Source organism: Bombina bombina, chromosome 1 (assembly GCF_027579735.1).
Source record: "Bombina bombina isolate aBomBom1 chromosome 1, aBomBom1.pri, whole genome shotgun sequence".
In the NCBI taxonomy this organism is placed as follows: domain Eukaryota; kingdom Metazoa; phylum Chordata; class Amphibia; order Anura; family Bombinatoridae; genus Bombina; species Bombina bombina.
Window position 1 is genome coordinate 747,708,020 of NC_069499.1, and position 14,397 is coordinate 747,722,416.

Consider the following 14,397-nt stretch of genomic DNA (forward strand, 5'->3'; position numbering starts at 1 on the left):
ATGTGTAGATGATTCAAGTGTCTCTTCCAGAGACTCAAACCAAAATGCTGCTGCAGCCGTGACAGGCGCAATACATGCAAGAGGTTGCAATATAAAACCTTGTTGAACAAACATTTTCTTAAGGTAACCCTCTAATTTTTTATCCATTGGATCTGAAAAAGCACAGCTATCCTCCACCGGGATAGTGGTACGCTTAGCTAAAGTAGAAACTGCTCCCTCCACCTTAGGGACCGTTTGCCATAAGTCCCGTGTGGTGGCGTCTATTGGAAACATTTTTCTAAATATCGGAGGGGGTGAGAACGGCACACCGGGTCTATCCCACTCCTTAGTAACAATTTCAGTAAGTCTCTTAGGTATAGGAAAAACATCAGTACTCGCCGGTACCGCAAAATATCTATCCAACCTACACATTTTCTCTGGTATTGCAACTTTGTTACAATCATTCAGAGCCGCTAATACCTCCCCTAGTAATACACGGAGGTTTTCCAGCTTAAATTTAAAATTTGAAATATCTGAATCCAGTCTGTTTGGATCAGAACCGTCACCCACAGAATGAAGTTCTCCGTCCTCATGTTCTGCCACCTGTGACGCAGTGTCTGACATGGCCCTAATATTATCAGCGCACTCTGTTCTCACCCCAGAGTGATCACGCTTACCTCTCAGTTCTGGTAATTTAGCCAAAACTTCAGTCATAACAGTACTCGGCGCTACAATATCACGCACCTCCCGAGCGGGAGATGCAGGTACTGACACGTGAGGCGAGTTAGCTCGTTGTTTGGTGAAATATGTTCAATTTGTACAGATTGACTTTTATTTAAAGTAGCATCAATACAGTTAGTACATAAATTTCTATTGGGCTCCACTTTGGCATTAGCACATATAGCACATGTATCTTCCTCTGAATCAGACATGTTTAACACACTAGCAATTAACTAGCAACTTGGAAATGCTTTTCAAGTAATTTACAATAATATGAAAACGAACTGTGCCTATAAGAAGCACAGAAAAAATTATGACAGTTGAAATAAATAAATTATAGCATCAAATCTTTGTAAGAAATATACAATTTTAGCAAAGGATTGTTCCCATTAGCAAAGGATAACTAACCCTGACAGCAGAAAAAATACACAAATAAACGTCTTTTATCACAGTCAACTACAATCTTCACAGCTCTGCTGTGAATGATTACCTCCCTCAAAACAAGCTTTGAAGATCCCTGAGTTCTGTAGAGATGAACCGGATCATGCAGGAAGAAAATGAACCTCTGACTGAGTTTTTTGATGCGTAGTAAAAGCGCCAAAAATGGCCCCTCCCCCTCACACATAACAGTGAGAGAGATCAGTAAACTGTTTAAATTTAAACAAAACTATTGCCAAGTGGAAAAAACAGTGCCCAAAACATTTTTTCACCCAGTACCTCAGAGAAATAAACGATTTTACATGCCAGCAAAAAAACGTTAAAAACCTATTGCAAGTCCCTGCAAATTAGGTTAAGTCTATGCATACAGTATAAATCCAGTGAAGTACCATTCCCCAGAATACTGAAGTGTAAAATATACATACATGACAGCCTGATACCAGATACATCTACTGTATTTAAGGCTGAGTTTACATTATAACGGTATGGCAGGATCTTCTCATCAATTCCATGTCAGAAAATAATAAACTGCTACATACCTCTTTGCAGATTAATCTGCCCGCTGTCCCCTGATCTGAAGTTTACCTCTCCTCAGATGGCCGAGAAACAGCAATATGATCTTAACTACTCCGGCTAAAATCATAGAAAAAACTCAGGTAGATTCTTCTTCAAATTCTACCAGAGAATGAATAACACACTCCGGTGCTATTATAAAATAACAAACTTTTGATTGAAGGTAATAAACTAATTAAAATCACCACAGTCCTCTCACACATCCTATCTATTCGTTGGGTGCAAGAGAATGACTGGAGGTGACGTAGAGGGGAGGAGCTATATAGCAGCTCTGCTGGGTGAATCCTCTTGCACTTCCTGTAGGGGAGGAGATAATATCCCAGAAGTAATGATGACCCGTGGACTGACCACACTTAACAGGAGAAATCTATTCAATGTACAGTGAAACTTAGTTTACATATGTATTACTTGGAATGTTACTACACAGAAACCATTTTTATATTTTGTAATAGCACAGTATATGTTGTGTAAACATGCTTTAAATACACGCCCCCCCCTCCCAGTTGCCAAAATCACTGGTGACATGGGAGAATTTTTGCCATCCTTATTGTTTCCAAAGGAAGGCACATTGCCATTTTTTTATATTAAAAGGGATAATAAACCCACATTTTGTTTTCATAATTCAGATAGAGCATATCATTTTTAACAACTTTCTAATTTACTCCTATCAATTTTTCTTCATTCTCTTGCTATCTTTATTTAAAAAGCAGAAATGTAAAGCTTAGAAGCCGACCAATTTTAGGTTTAACAGCCTGGATAGCGCTTGCTTAATGGTGTAAATTAGAAAGTTGAGTAAATTAGAAAGTTGCTTAAAATTACATGCTCTATCTGAATCATGAAAGAAAAAAATTGGGTTTAGTATCCCTTTAAATATTGCTGGACACAAGGATTTCTCGTAAAAAACAATCCTTTTATCACTGGGCCCTGATGTGTGCTTAACATACTCACCTCTTCTTGAACACCAGAGGGTATACTTAGCTTATTGCCGTCAGTAATGGTAATTAAAATTGATGGCTCCAAAAAGAAAGGATTTCTTCCCTTTAAAACAATAAAGAAAAAAAATCTTAATTCAACTTGTAATAAAAGCAGTAAATTGCAATTAGAGCATACTTAGGTTCCAAACCCCTCTCATAAGTAACACCTAATACATTATTTTTAAAGCTTTAAAATAAAGACTTTAAATGCTAAACAGCATTATAAACAGTATCAAATAATCACACAACACAGAATATATAATTAAACTAAGATAAATGAACAAAAACATTTAATAAAATGTATTATAAACCTTATGAAATAATCACACAACACAGACTTTACTTTTATTTTTCTGCAAACAGTTCTTACTATGCATTCCAATCTGGACTGATTTATAGACAGGAAGATCTTGTTCCTATGAAAGCTGCTCGATAGCTCATGTCTAGCTAGACTAATTAATTCCAGCCTTTGTGTGTGCTTGGCTTTGCATATCTTTGCTGCAACACAAGCGGACAGCTCCACCTACTGGCTATTTTAATCAATGCAATGCTTCTCAATGTTTTTTAATAGCAGTCACATGACTGAAAAAAAAGGTTGTTATTCTGAAAGAGAGGGGTAGAGAGAGAGAGAGCAAAAGAGAGGAAGAGAGCACACGAGAGAGGGAGTGAGAGCAAAAGAGAGAGGGAGAGAGAGCAAAAGAGAGAGAGAGAGAGAGAGAGAGAGGGAGAGGGAGAGAGAGCAAAAGAGAGAGAGAGAGAGAGAGAGAGAGCAAAAGAGAGAGGGAGAGAGAGAGCAAAAGAGAGGGAGAGAGAGAGCAAAAGAGGGGGGAAAGAGAACAAAAGAGGGGGAGAGAGGGGGAGAGAGAGCAGAAGAGAGGGGGGAGAGAGAGCAGAAGAGAGGGGGGAGAGAGAGCAGAAGAGAGGGGGGAGCGAGAGCAAGAGAGGGGGGAGAGACAGTAAAAACAGAATTTATGCTTACCTGATAAATTACTTTCTCCAACGGTGTGTCCGGTCCACGGCGTCATCCATTACTTGTGGGAAATATTCTCCCCCACAGGGAAAGGCAAGGAGAGCACACAGCAAGAGCTGTCCATATAGCTCCCCCTCTGGCTCCGCCCCCCCAGTCATTCGACCGACGGTTAGGAGAAAAAGGAGAAACTATAGGGTGCCGTGGTGACTGTAGTGTATAAAGAAAAAAATTTTTAACCTGATTAGGAAACCAGGGCGGGCCGTGGACCGGACACACCGTTGGAGAAAGTAATTTATCAGGTAAGCATAAATTCTGTTTTCTCCAACATTGGTGTGTCCGGTCCACGGCGTCATCCATTACTTGTGGGAACCAATACCAAAGCTTTAGGACACGGATGAAGGGAGGGAGCAAATCAGGTTACCTAAATGGAAGGCTTGCAAAACCTTTCTTCCAAAAATAGCCTCCGAAGAAGCATAAGTATCAAATTTGTAGAATTTGGCAAAAGTGTGCAGAGAGGACCAAGTCGCTGGCTTACATATCTGATCAACAGAATCCTCGTTCTTGTAGGCCCAAGTGGAAGCCACAGCCCTAGTAGAGTGAGCTGTGAATCGGTCAGGAGGTTGCCGTCCGGCAGTCTCATAAGCCAATCGGATAATGCTTTTTAGCCAGAAGAGAGAGAGGTAGCAGTAGCTTTTTGACCTCTCCACTTACCAGAGTAAATGACAAACAAAGATGAGGTTTGTCTAAAATCTTTTGTTGCTTCTAAGTAGAACTTTAAAGCACGAACAACATCTAAATTGTGTAACAAACGTTCCTTCTTTGAAACTGGATTCGGACACAGAGAAGGAACAACTATTTCCTGGTTAATATTCTTGTTGGAAACAACTTTTGGAAGAAAACCAGGCTTAGTACGCAAAACAACCTTATCTGAATGGAAAACCAGATAGGGTGGATTACATTGCAAAGCAGATAATTCAGAAACTCTTCTAGCAGAAGAAATAGCAACCAAAAATAGAACTTTCCAAGATAATAACTTAATATCTATGGAATGTAAAGGTTCAAACGGAACCCCTTGAAGAACTGAAAGAACTAAATTTAGACTGCAAGACAACCCTTTATCCAAAACTTCTTGGAGAAAGGAGAGAATCTTTGGAATTTTAATCTTACTCCAGGAGAATCCCTTGGATTCACACCAGCAGATATATTTTTTCCATATTTTATGGTAAATCTTTCTAGTCACAGGTTTTCTGGCTTGGACCAGAGTATCTATCACAGAATTCGAAAACCCACGCTTGGATAAAATTAAGCGTTCAATTTCCAAGCAGTCAGCTGCAGAGAAACTAGATTTGGATGTTCGAATGGACCTTGTACTAGAAGATCCTGTCTCAAAGGTAGCTTCCATGGTGGAGCCGATGACATATTCACCAGGTCTGCATACCAAGTCCTGCGTGGCCACGCAGGAGCTATCAGAATCACAGAGGCCTTCTCCTGTTTGATCCTGGCTATGAGCCTGGGAAGGAGAGGAAACGGTGGAAACACATACGCTAGGTTGAACGACCAAGGCGCCACTAATGCATCCACTAGAGTCGCCTTGGGATCCCTGGATCTGGACCCGTAGCAAGGAATCTTGAAGTTCTGACGGGACGCCATTAGATCCATGTCTGGAATGCCCCATAATTGGGTTAACTGAGCAAAGACCTACGGGTGGAGTTCCCACTCCCCCGGATGGAAAGTCTGACGACTCAAATAGTCCGCCTCCCAGTTGTCTACTCCTGGGATGTGAATAGCAGATAGATGGCAGGAGTGATTCTCTGCCCATTGGATAATCTTGGTTACTTCCTTCATCGCTAGGGAACTCTTTGTTCCCCCCTGATGATTGATGTACGCAACAGTCGTTATGTTTTCAGAGCGGCAAGGAGAATGACTGGGGGGGCGGAGCCAGAGGGGGAGCTATATGGACAGCTCTTGCTGTGTGCTCTCCTTGCCTTTCCCTGTGGGGGAGAATATTTCCCACAAGTAATGGATGACGCCGTGGACCGGACACACCAATGTTGGAGAAAGAGAGAGAGGAGGGAGAGAGAGCAGAAGAGAGGGGGGAAGAGAAAGCAAAAGAGAGGGAGCAGAGAGAGCAAAAGTGAGGGGGGATAGAGAGAGAGCAAGGGGTGGAACCGCTGTACTGCAAAAAATGGCCCGTGTACACGGGCTTTAGGACTAGTGTGTGTGTGTGTGTATATATATATATATATATATATATATATATATATATATATATAGAGAGAGAGACAAGGTAAAGTCCAGCACCAACTCTCCTTATGTTTATGGGTGCAAGCAGTCTCTGTCTCACCTCAGACAGATAATAATATCAAGCGTAGAAATGGCTGCAGCACTCCAATTTCTTTTAAAAATATTTTATTACAAGCAGTGAAAGACATGCGACGTTTCGGGCTTCTGCCCTTCCTCAAGCCAGGTGATTAGTGCATAATTCAAGCCCACCTTTTATAGGCAGTACATGTGACAAACAACAGGTGTATTTAATCCAATTACTAAGGTTTGGTATCTTAAAGGAACAGTATCTTAAAGGACCAGTAAACACAGCAGATTTGTATAATCAACAAATGCAAGATAACAAGACAATACAATAGCATTTACTCTGAATTTCAAATGAGTAGTAGATTTTATTCTAACAAGTTTCAAAGTTATGTATATTTCCACTCCCCCTGTACCATGTGATAGCAATCAGCCAATCACAAATGCATATACGTATAGTCTGTGAATTCTTGCACATGCTCAGTAGGAGTTGGTGACTCAAAAAGTGTAAATATAACAGACTGTGCACATTTTTTTTAATGGAAGTAAATTGGAAATTTGTTTAAAATTACATGCTGTATCTAAATCATGACAATTTAATAAAACCTGAGTGTCCCTTTAATATCACAGTCATCGTTTATTCATTCATATTTTTCGTTTTTTTTAAAAACATATCTGAAATTTATGTGATATTATAATGATCATTGTAACCAAACATTTTGTGAATATGTGAAATAACAACTTCAACTATTACTCGTAAATTACGTGCAAATATCTGTTAGTGCATTTTATAAAAATTACATTAATCTTTAATAACATTTAGAGAACACTTTCTTTCATAAAATAAAAAAACTAACAAATATGATCTAATCTTGCAAGATATGTTACTTAACCGATGGATCTAAACAGGAGCAAGGCACTTAAAACTAAAGTGCCTTGCTTGTCACATGTACTGCCTATAAAAGGTGGGCTTGAATTATACACTAATCACCTGGCTTGAGAAAGGGCAGAAGCCCGAAACGTCGCCTGTCTTTCATTGCTTGTAATAAAATATTTTTAAAAGAAATTGGAGTGCTGCAGCCATTTCTACGCTTGATATATATATATATATATATATATATATATACATATACACACATACATACATATACACAGTATCTCACAAAAGTGAGTACACCCCTCACATTTTTGTAAATATTTTACTATATCTTTTCATGTGACAACACTGAAGAAATGACACTTTGCTACAATGTAAAGTAGTGAGTGTACAGCCTGTATAACAGTGTAAATTTGTTGTCCCCTCAAAATAACTCAACACACAGCCATTAATGTGTAAACCGTTGGCAACAAAAGTGAGTACACCCTAAGACTAAGGGTCAGTGTGATCCGAAACGTTGCTATCCTTCTGTGATGACACCATAATAAAGATTTTTCACTTTTGAAGATACAGTGCTGACGCCACTTTTTGTTTTTCTTGGGATACATATGTGAGGAGTTACAGGACCCTCAGGCGTACATGCACTTCTGATACTTATAATCAACTGCTACATTATATACTAGTGCAGGACCTATTGCTATATATATATATATATACATACACAGTATCTCACAAAAGTGAGTACACCCCTCACATTTTTGTAAATAATTTTATTATATATTTTCATGTGACAAAACTGAAGAAATGACACTTTGCTACAATGTAAAGTAGTGAGTGTACATCCTGTATAACAGTGTACATTTGCTGTCCCCTCAAAATAACTCAACACACAGCCATTAATGTCTAAGCCGTTGGCAACAAAAGTGAGTACAACCGTAAGTGGAAATGTCCAAATTGGGCCCAATTAGCCATTTTCCCTTCCCGGTGTCATGTGACTCCTTAGTGCAAGGTCTCAAAAGTGAATGGGGAGTAGGTGTGTTAAATTTGGTGTTATCGCTCTCACACTCTCTCGTACTGGTCACTGGAAGTTCAACATGGCATCTCATGGCAAAAAACTCTGAGGATCTTTAAAAATTAATTTTTGCTCTACATAAAGATGGCCTAGGCTATAAGAAGATTGCCAAGACCCTGAAACTGAGCTGCAGCACAGTGGGCAAGACCATACAGCAGTTTCACAGGACAGGTTCCACTCAGAACAGGCCTCGCCATGGTCGACCAAAGAAGTGTAGTGCAAGTGCTCAGCATCATATCCAGAGGTTGTCTTTGGGAAATAGACCTATGAGTGCAGCTAGCATTGCTGCAGAGGTTGAAGGGGTGGGGGTCAGCCTGTCAGTGCTCAGACAATACGCCGCACAATGCATCAAATCTGCATGGATGTTGTCCCAGAAGGAAGCCTCTTTTAAAGATAATGCACAAGAAAGCCTGCAAACCATTTGCGAAAGACAAGCAGACTAAGGACATGGATTACTGGAACCATGTCGTGTGGTCCGATGAGACCAAGATAAACTTATTTGGTTCAGATGGTGTCAAGCGTGTGTGGCGGCAATCAGGTGAGGAGTACAAAGACAAGTGTGACTTGCCTACAGTCAAGCATGGTGGTGGGAGTGTCATGGTCTGGGTCTGCATGAGTGCTGCCGGCACTGGGGAGCTACAGTTCATTGAGGGAACCAACATGTACTGTGACATATTGAAGCAGAGCATGATCCCCTCCCTTTGGAGACTGGACCACAGAGCAGTATTCCAACATGATAACGACCCCAAATATACCTCCAAGAAGACTACTGCCTTGCTATAGAAGCTGAGGGTAAAGGTTATGGACTGGCCAAGCATGTCTCCAGACATAAACCCTATTGAGCATCTGTGGGGCATCCTCAAAACGGAAGGTGGATGGAGCGCAAGGTCTCTAACATCCACCAGCTCCGTAATGTTGTCATGGAGGAGTGGGAGAAGACTCCAGTGGCAACCTGTGATGCTCTGGTGAACTCCATGCCCAAGACGGTTAAGAGAGTGCTGGAAAATAGTGGTGGCCACACACTATTTCCACTTAGGGGTGTACTCACTTTTGTTGCCAACGGTTTAGACATTAATGGCTGTGTGTTGAGTTATTTTGAGAGGACAGCAAATTTACACTGTTATACAGGCTGTACACTCACTACTTTACATTGTAGCAAAGTGTCATTTCTTTCATGTTGTCAATGTATATATATATATATATATATATATATATATATATATATATATATATTAGGGCTGGGCGATATGGGCAAAAAAAAAAAAAATTGCGATTTAAAAAAACACAAAAAAAACAACAACAAAAAACATTGCGATTTAATTATATTTTTGTTCTTCTTTTTTAAACATTTTAATTTGACTGAAAATGAGTCCTGCTCCTGTCCAGGAATCCATTACAGGCATATAGCAGTAGGGGTGGGGGGCTGCTCCTTTCAGAAATGCTGTGCCTTGCTGATATAAAATACATTGTAGATGCAGTTAAGTTAACCCAGCAGTTAATAGCAGAGGAGACTGCAGTTTTAGCCTTTTTGGGAGCCGTGGGGTTAACTGCATCTGCTATGTATTTAAGCCATTTCTCAGAGAGCAGGAGATTCTGTGGGAGGTTCCATAATGTTTACATACCCTAAGTTTCAGACTGCAGACGTCCCTAGGGGGAAATATAAGTAAGTGGCTTTCTCTCCTATTCATTCCTGCATGGGCTCTGCTTTTAGCTTTCTAGATTGATCGGCTGCTTCTCAAAACAGAAAGTGAAAGTAAAAGAGCCATTTTACAAATGTGTGCTAAAAGCAACCACTAGATGGAGCTGGTTTGCAAGAAATCACAAATAAATGAATGCATTACAGCCACTTCTAAAGGAATTTTTTATGTAGGAAGAAATCACGACTCCTCGCGGTTTTAAAATTGCGGCGACTAATCGCGGTTTTAAATTGCATATGCGATTAATCGTGCAGCCCTAAATATATATATATATATATATATATATATATATATATATATATATATATATATATATATATACATACATACAGCAAAACAGAATGAAGCACTCACTGGACTTTAGACATCTGTGCAAAGTGTTTATTCGTGACATTTCGGGACCTCAAACGTCCCTTTATATTATATATATATATATATATATATATATATATATATATATATATATATGTGTGTTGTTGTATTCTGCCTGGAATCAACTTCACCCAGCAGTGATTCTAACCTTCTCCCAGCTGATAAGTGGCAAAAACAACGAAACAGTCTGTCCTGGGATGGTTATGAATCACTGCACGAAGCCTAGCTAAGTTTATAAGCTGTGTGAACAGCGATACTTTGGCGTAAAGGGAACCTGCTGAAAAGCAGACTGAAGTAAAAAGGTGTTTCATTGTGTAGTTAATTTGCATATCTTACCCAGAATCATTTGCTGCCTTGGAAACAATGTAATTCAGAGGTTTTCTGTGGGAAAACAAGCCTCTGGGCCTATATAGATTTGTTAATGAACTACACAATGAGTTATTTTTTCTCTCTCTCTCTTATATATATATACACACATATATATATATTTCTTTCATGTAATTAGCAAGAGTCCATGAGCTAGTGACGTATGGGATATACATTCCTACCAGGAGGGGCAAAGTTTCCCAAACCTTAAAATGCCTATAAATACACCCCTCACTACACCCACAATTCAGTTTTACAAACTTTGCCTCCTGTGGAGGTGGTGAAGTAAGTTTGTGCTAGATTCTACGTTGATATGCGCTTCACAGCAGGCTGGAGCCCGGCTTTCCTCTCAGAGTGCAGTGAATGTCAGAGGGATGTGAAGAGAATATTGCCTATTTGAATTCAATGGTCTCCTTCTACGGGATCTATTTCATAGGTTCTCTGTTATCGGTCGTAGAGATTCATCTCTTACCTCCCTTTTCAGATCGACGATATACTCTTATATACCATTACCTCTACTGATTCTCGTTTCAGTACTGGTTTGGCTATCTGCTATATGTAGATGAGTGTCCTGGTGTAAGTAAGTCTTATTTTTTGTGACACTCTAAGCTATGGTTGGGCACTTTATACGTAAAGTTCTAAATATATGTCTTTAAACTTATATTTGCCATGATTCAGGATAATCAGTATTCCTTCTTTCAGACTGTCAGTTTCATTATTTGGGAAAATGCATATGAATAAAATATTTTTTCTTACCTTAAAGAAATTTTCTAATTGACTTTTTTCCTTGCGAGCTGTTAGGCTCGCGGGGGGGGCAGAAAATGCTTCAATTTATTGCGTCATTCTTGGCGCGAACTTTTTTGGCGCAAAATTTTGTCATTTCCGGCGCCATAGTTGACGCCGGAAGTTTACACGTGGTTGTGTCATTTTTGACGCCTGTGTGTTACAGACGTTTTTTTGCGCCAAAAAGTGTGGAAGTCATACTTGGCGCCAAAAAATGTGGGCGTCATACTTGGCGCCAAAAAATGTGGGTGTCATACTTGGCGCCAAAAAATGTGGGCGTCATACTTGGTGCCACTTTTTTCACATTATTTAAGTCTCACTTTTTTGTTGCTTCTGGTTGCTAGAGGCTTGTTTGTTTTGCATTTTTTCCCATTCCTGAAACTGTCATTTAAGGAATTTGATAATTTTACTTTATATGTTGTTTTTTTCTATTACATATTGCAAGATTTTCCATAAATTATTCCTGGATCAGAACATACTGAGGGATTCCTGTTGACTAAGAAGTCCTACCAAAGCTAAGTTCATTTATTTTAAATGTTATGAATCTTTATCTTTAGCTATGGTTTGTAATAAGTTATCATGATAAACTTTTACATGCAGAATCCATTAGTATTTATGCTTTATGTATTGCTTTTCTTTTTACATCTTATGTACAAGATATACTTAGAAAATTTATAAGAATATTTTTCTGATTCTAGGTTAAGGCTTTGTCTGACTTTGCGCCTTCTATTAAAAAATGTTTAGGTCTTTTTCAAACTTCTTTTTGATGAAGTTTCAAATGACCAACAACATACTGAATTATCATTCTCTGATGATGTTTTTTCTCTTTCAGAACTTTTCTTCATCAGATATTGACACTAACAAATCTACTTTTTTATTTTTTATTAGAGTTCATTTGTTTTTTGTTGAAAAGGTGTTGATTATTTTGGATATTGAGGTAACTAGTTCTTTTTCAAAACTAGCTAACATTTTATTTCTGCTTATTTTATCTTCTGTGTCTTCAGAGGTTTTTTTCCATTCCTTCATACTAGGGAATGAAATAGGCTGACAATTTTTTTTCAAAGGTTTTAAATTATATTCTTTGCCGGCAGTTAAATTCAATTTTGAGGGTTCTCCAATTTAATGGGGCTATCTCTACTCCTGCTAAATTATGCTATTGTTTCTATAGCAAAATAGTATTTATTTTCTTTTTAAATGGTTGTATCCTATTTAAGGAAAAAAAAATATTTTCAGGTACTTTTCTTGGACCTGTAATTTATTTGGATGATGTTGCTTTTGCTCCATTTTTTCTGTTTACTTCAAAAATCAAGTATCAGATTATGTATTATTTAGCATTGTTAAGGGACAAAGTCTACTGCTCATTTGAGGTTCAGACTGGGTGCTGTTGCATTTGTCTTGCATTTTTGTTTATGCAAGTCCGGTGTGTTCTGGTCCCTTAACTGGATTAACATGCTAATAATTTTATTTGTTTCTTCATTTTTATTGAATATTTTCACAAATGAGGTTTAATCTATGTCTTTAGCTGTTTTTAGCTAGAAGAAATTTTGTGATTTCTAAAAAAACATAATTTATGCTTACCTGATAAATTTATTTCTCTTGTAGTGTATCCAGTCCACGGATCATCCATTACTTATGGAATATATTCTTCTTCCCAACAGGAAGTTGCAAGAGTCCACCCACAGCAAAGCTGCTATATAGCTCCTCCCCTAACTGCCATACTCAGTCATTCGACCGAAAACATGCAGAGAAAGGAAAAACCATAGGGTGCAGTGGTGACTGTAGTTCAAATGAAAAAATTACCTGCCTTAAAGTGACAGGGCGGGCCGTGGACTGGATACACTACAAGAGAAATAAATTTATCAGGTAAGCATAAATTATGTTTTCTCTTGTTAAGTGTATCCAGTCCACGGATCATCCATTACTTATGGAATACCAATACCAAAGCTAAAGTACACGGATGATGGGAGGGACAAGGCAGGTACTTAAAAGGAAGTTACCACTGCCTGTAAGAAACCCTTTCTCCCAAAAATAGCCTCCGAAGAAGCAAGGTATCAAATTTGTTAAATTTGAAAAAGTATGAAGCACAGACCAAGACTCCGTCTTGTAAATCTGTTCAACAGAAGCCACATTTAAAAAAGGCCCAAGTGAAAACCACAGCTCTAGTAGAATGAGCTGTAATCCCTTCAGGAGGCTGCTGTCCAGCAGTCTCATAAGCTAAATGAATTATGCTTTTTAACCAAAAAGACAGAGAGGCTGCCGAAGTCTTTTGACCTCTCCTCTGTCCAGAATAGACAACAAACAAGGTGAACGTTTGATGAAAACTGTAGTAGCTTGTAAGTAAAACTTTAAAGCACAAACCACGTCCAATATTGTGTAATAGACGTTCCTTCTTTGAGGAAGGATTAGGATACAAGCATGGAACAACTATCTCTTGAGTGATGTTCTTGTTAGATACCACCTTAGGAAAAAAACCCAGGTTGGTACGCAGGACTACCTTATACGTACGAAGGACCAGATAAGGAGAATCACATTGTAACACAGATAACTTGGAGACTCTACGAGTCGAGGAAATAGCTACCCAAAAGGAACTTTCCAAGATAAAGATTGATATCTATGGAACAAAAAAAGGTTCAAACGGAACTTCTTGAAGAACCTTAAGAACCAGGTTTAAGCTCCATGGTGGAGCAACAGTTTTAAACACAGGCTTGGATCTAACCAAAGCCTGACAAAATGCCTGAACGTCTAGAATACCTGCCAGACGCTTGTGCAAAAAAATAGACAGAGTAAAAATCTGTCCCTTTTAAGGAATTAGCTGACAACCCTTTTCTCCAAAACATCTTGGAGAAAAGATAATATCCTGGGAATCCAGACTTTACTCCATGAGTAACCCTTGGATTCATAACAATCAGATATTTACACCATATCTATGTTCAATTTTCCTAGAGACAGGCTTTCATGTCTGTATTAAGGTATCAATGACTGACTCGGAGAAGCCATGCTTTGATAACATCAAGCGTTCAGTCTCCAGGCAGTCCATCTCAGATTGATTCTATTTAGATGGTTGAAAGGACCCTGAGGTAGAGGGACCTGTCTCTGAAGCAGAGACTGTGATGGAAAGGATGACATGTCCACCAGATCTGCATACCAGGTCCTGCGTGGCTACGCAGGCGCTGACAAAAACACCAAAGCCCTCTCCTGCTTGGTCTTGACCTCCGGAGGAAATCCCACTCCCCCGGAAGAAAAGTCTGACGACTTAGAAAAACCACCTC

The 14,397-nt window shown here is 39.0% G+C and overlaps 1 protein-coding gene across 1 annotated transcript in view; it reads right to left on the reverse strand.

Moving 5' to 3' along the window:
* Positions 1–14,397, reverse strand: part of LOC128660794 (integrator complex subunit 6) — a 516,514-nt gene that overhangs the window by 430,310 nt on the left and 71,807 nt on the right. The window contains exon 4 of the mRNA XM_053714821.1: positions 2,655–2,748. Within this exon, the coding sequence (XP_053570796.1) occupies positions 2,655–2,748 (94 nt within the window). The remainder of the gene's footprint in view (positions 1–2,654; positions 2,749–14,397) is intronic.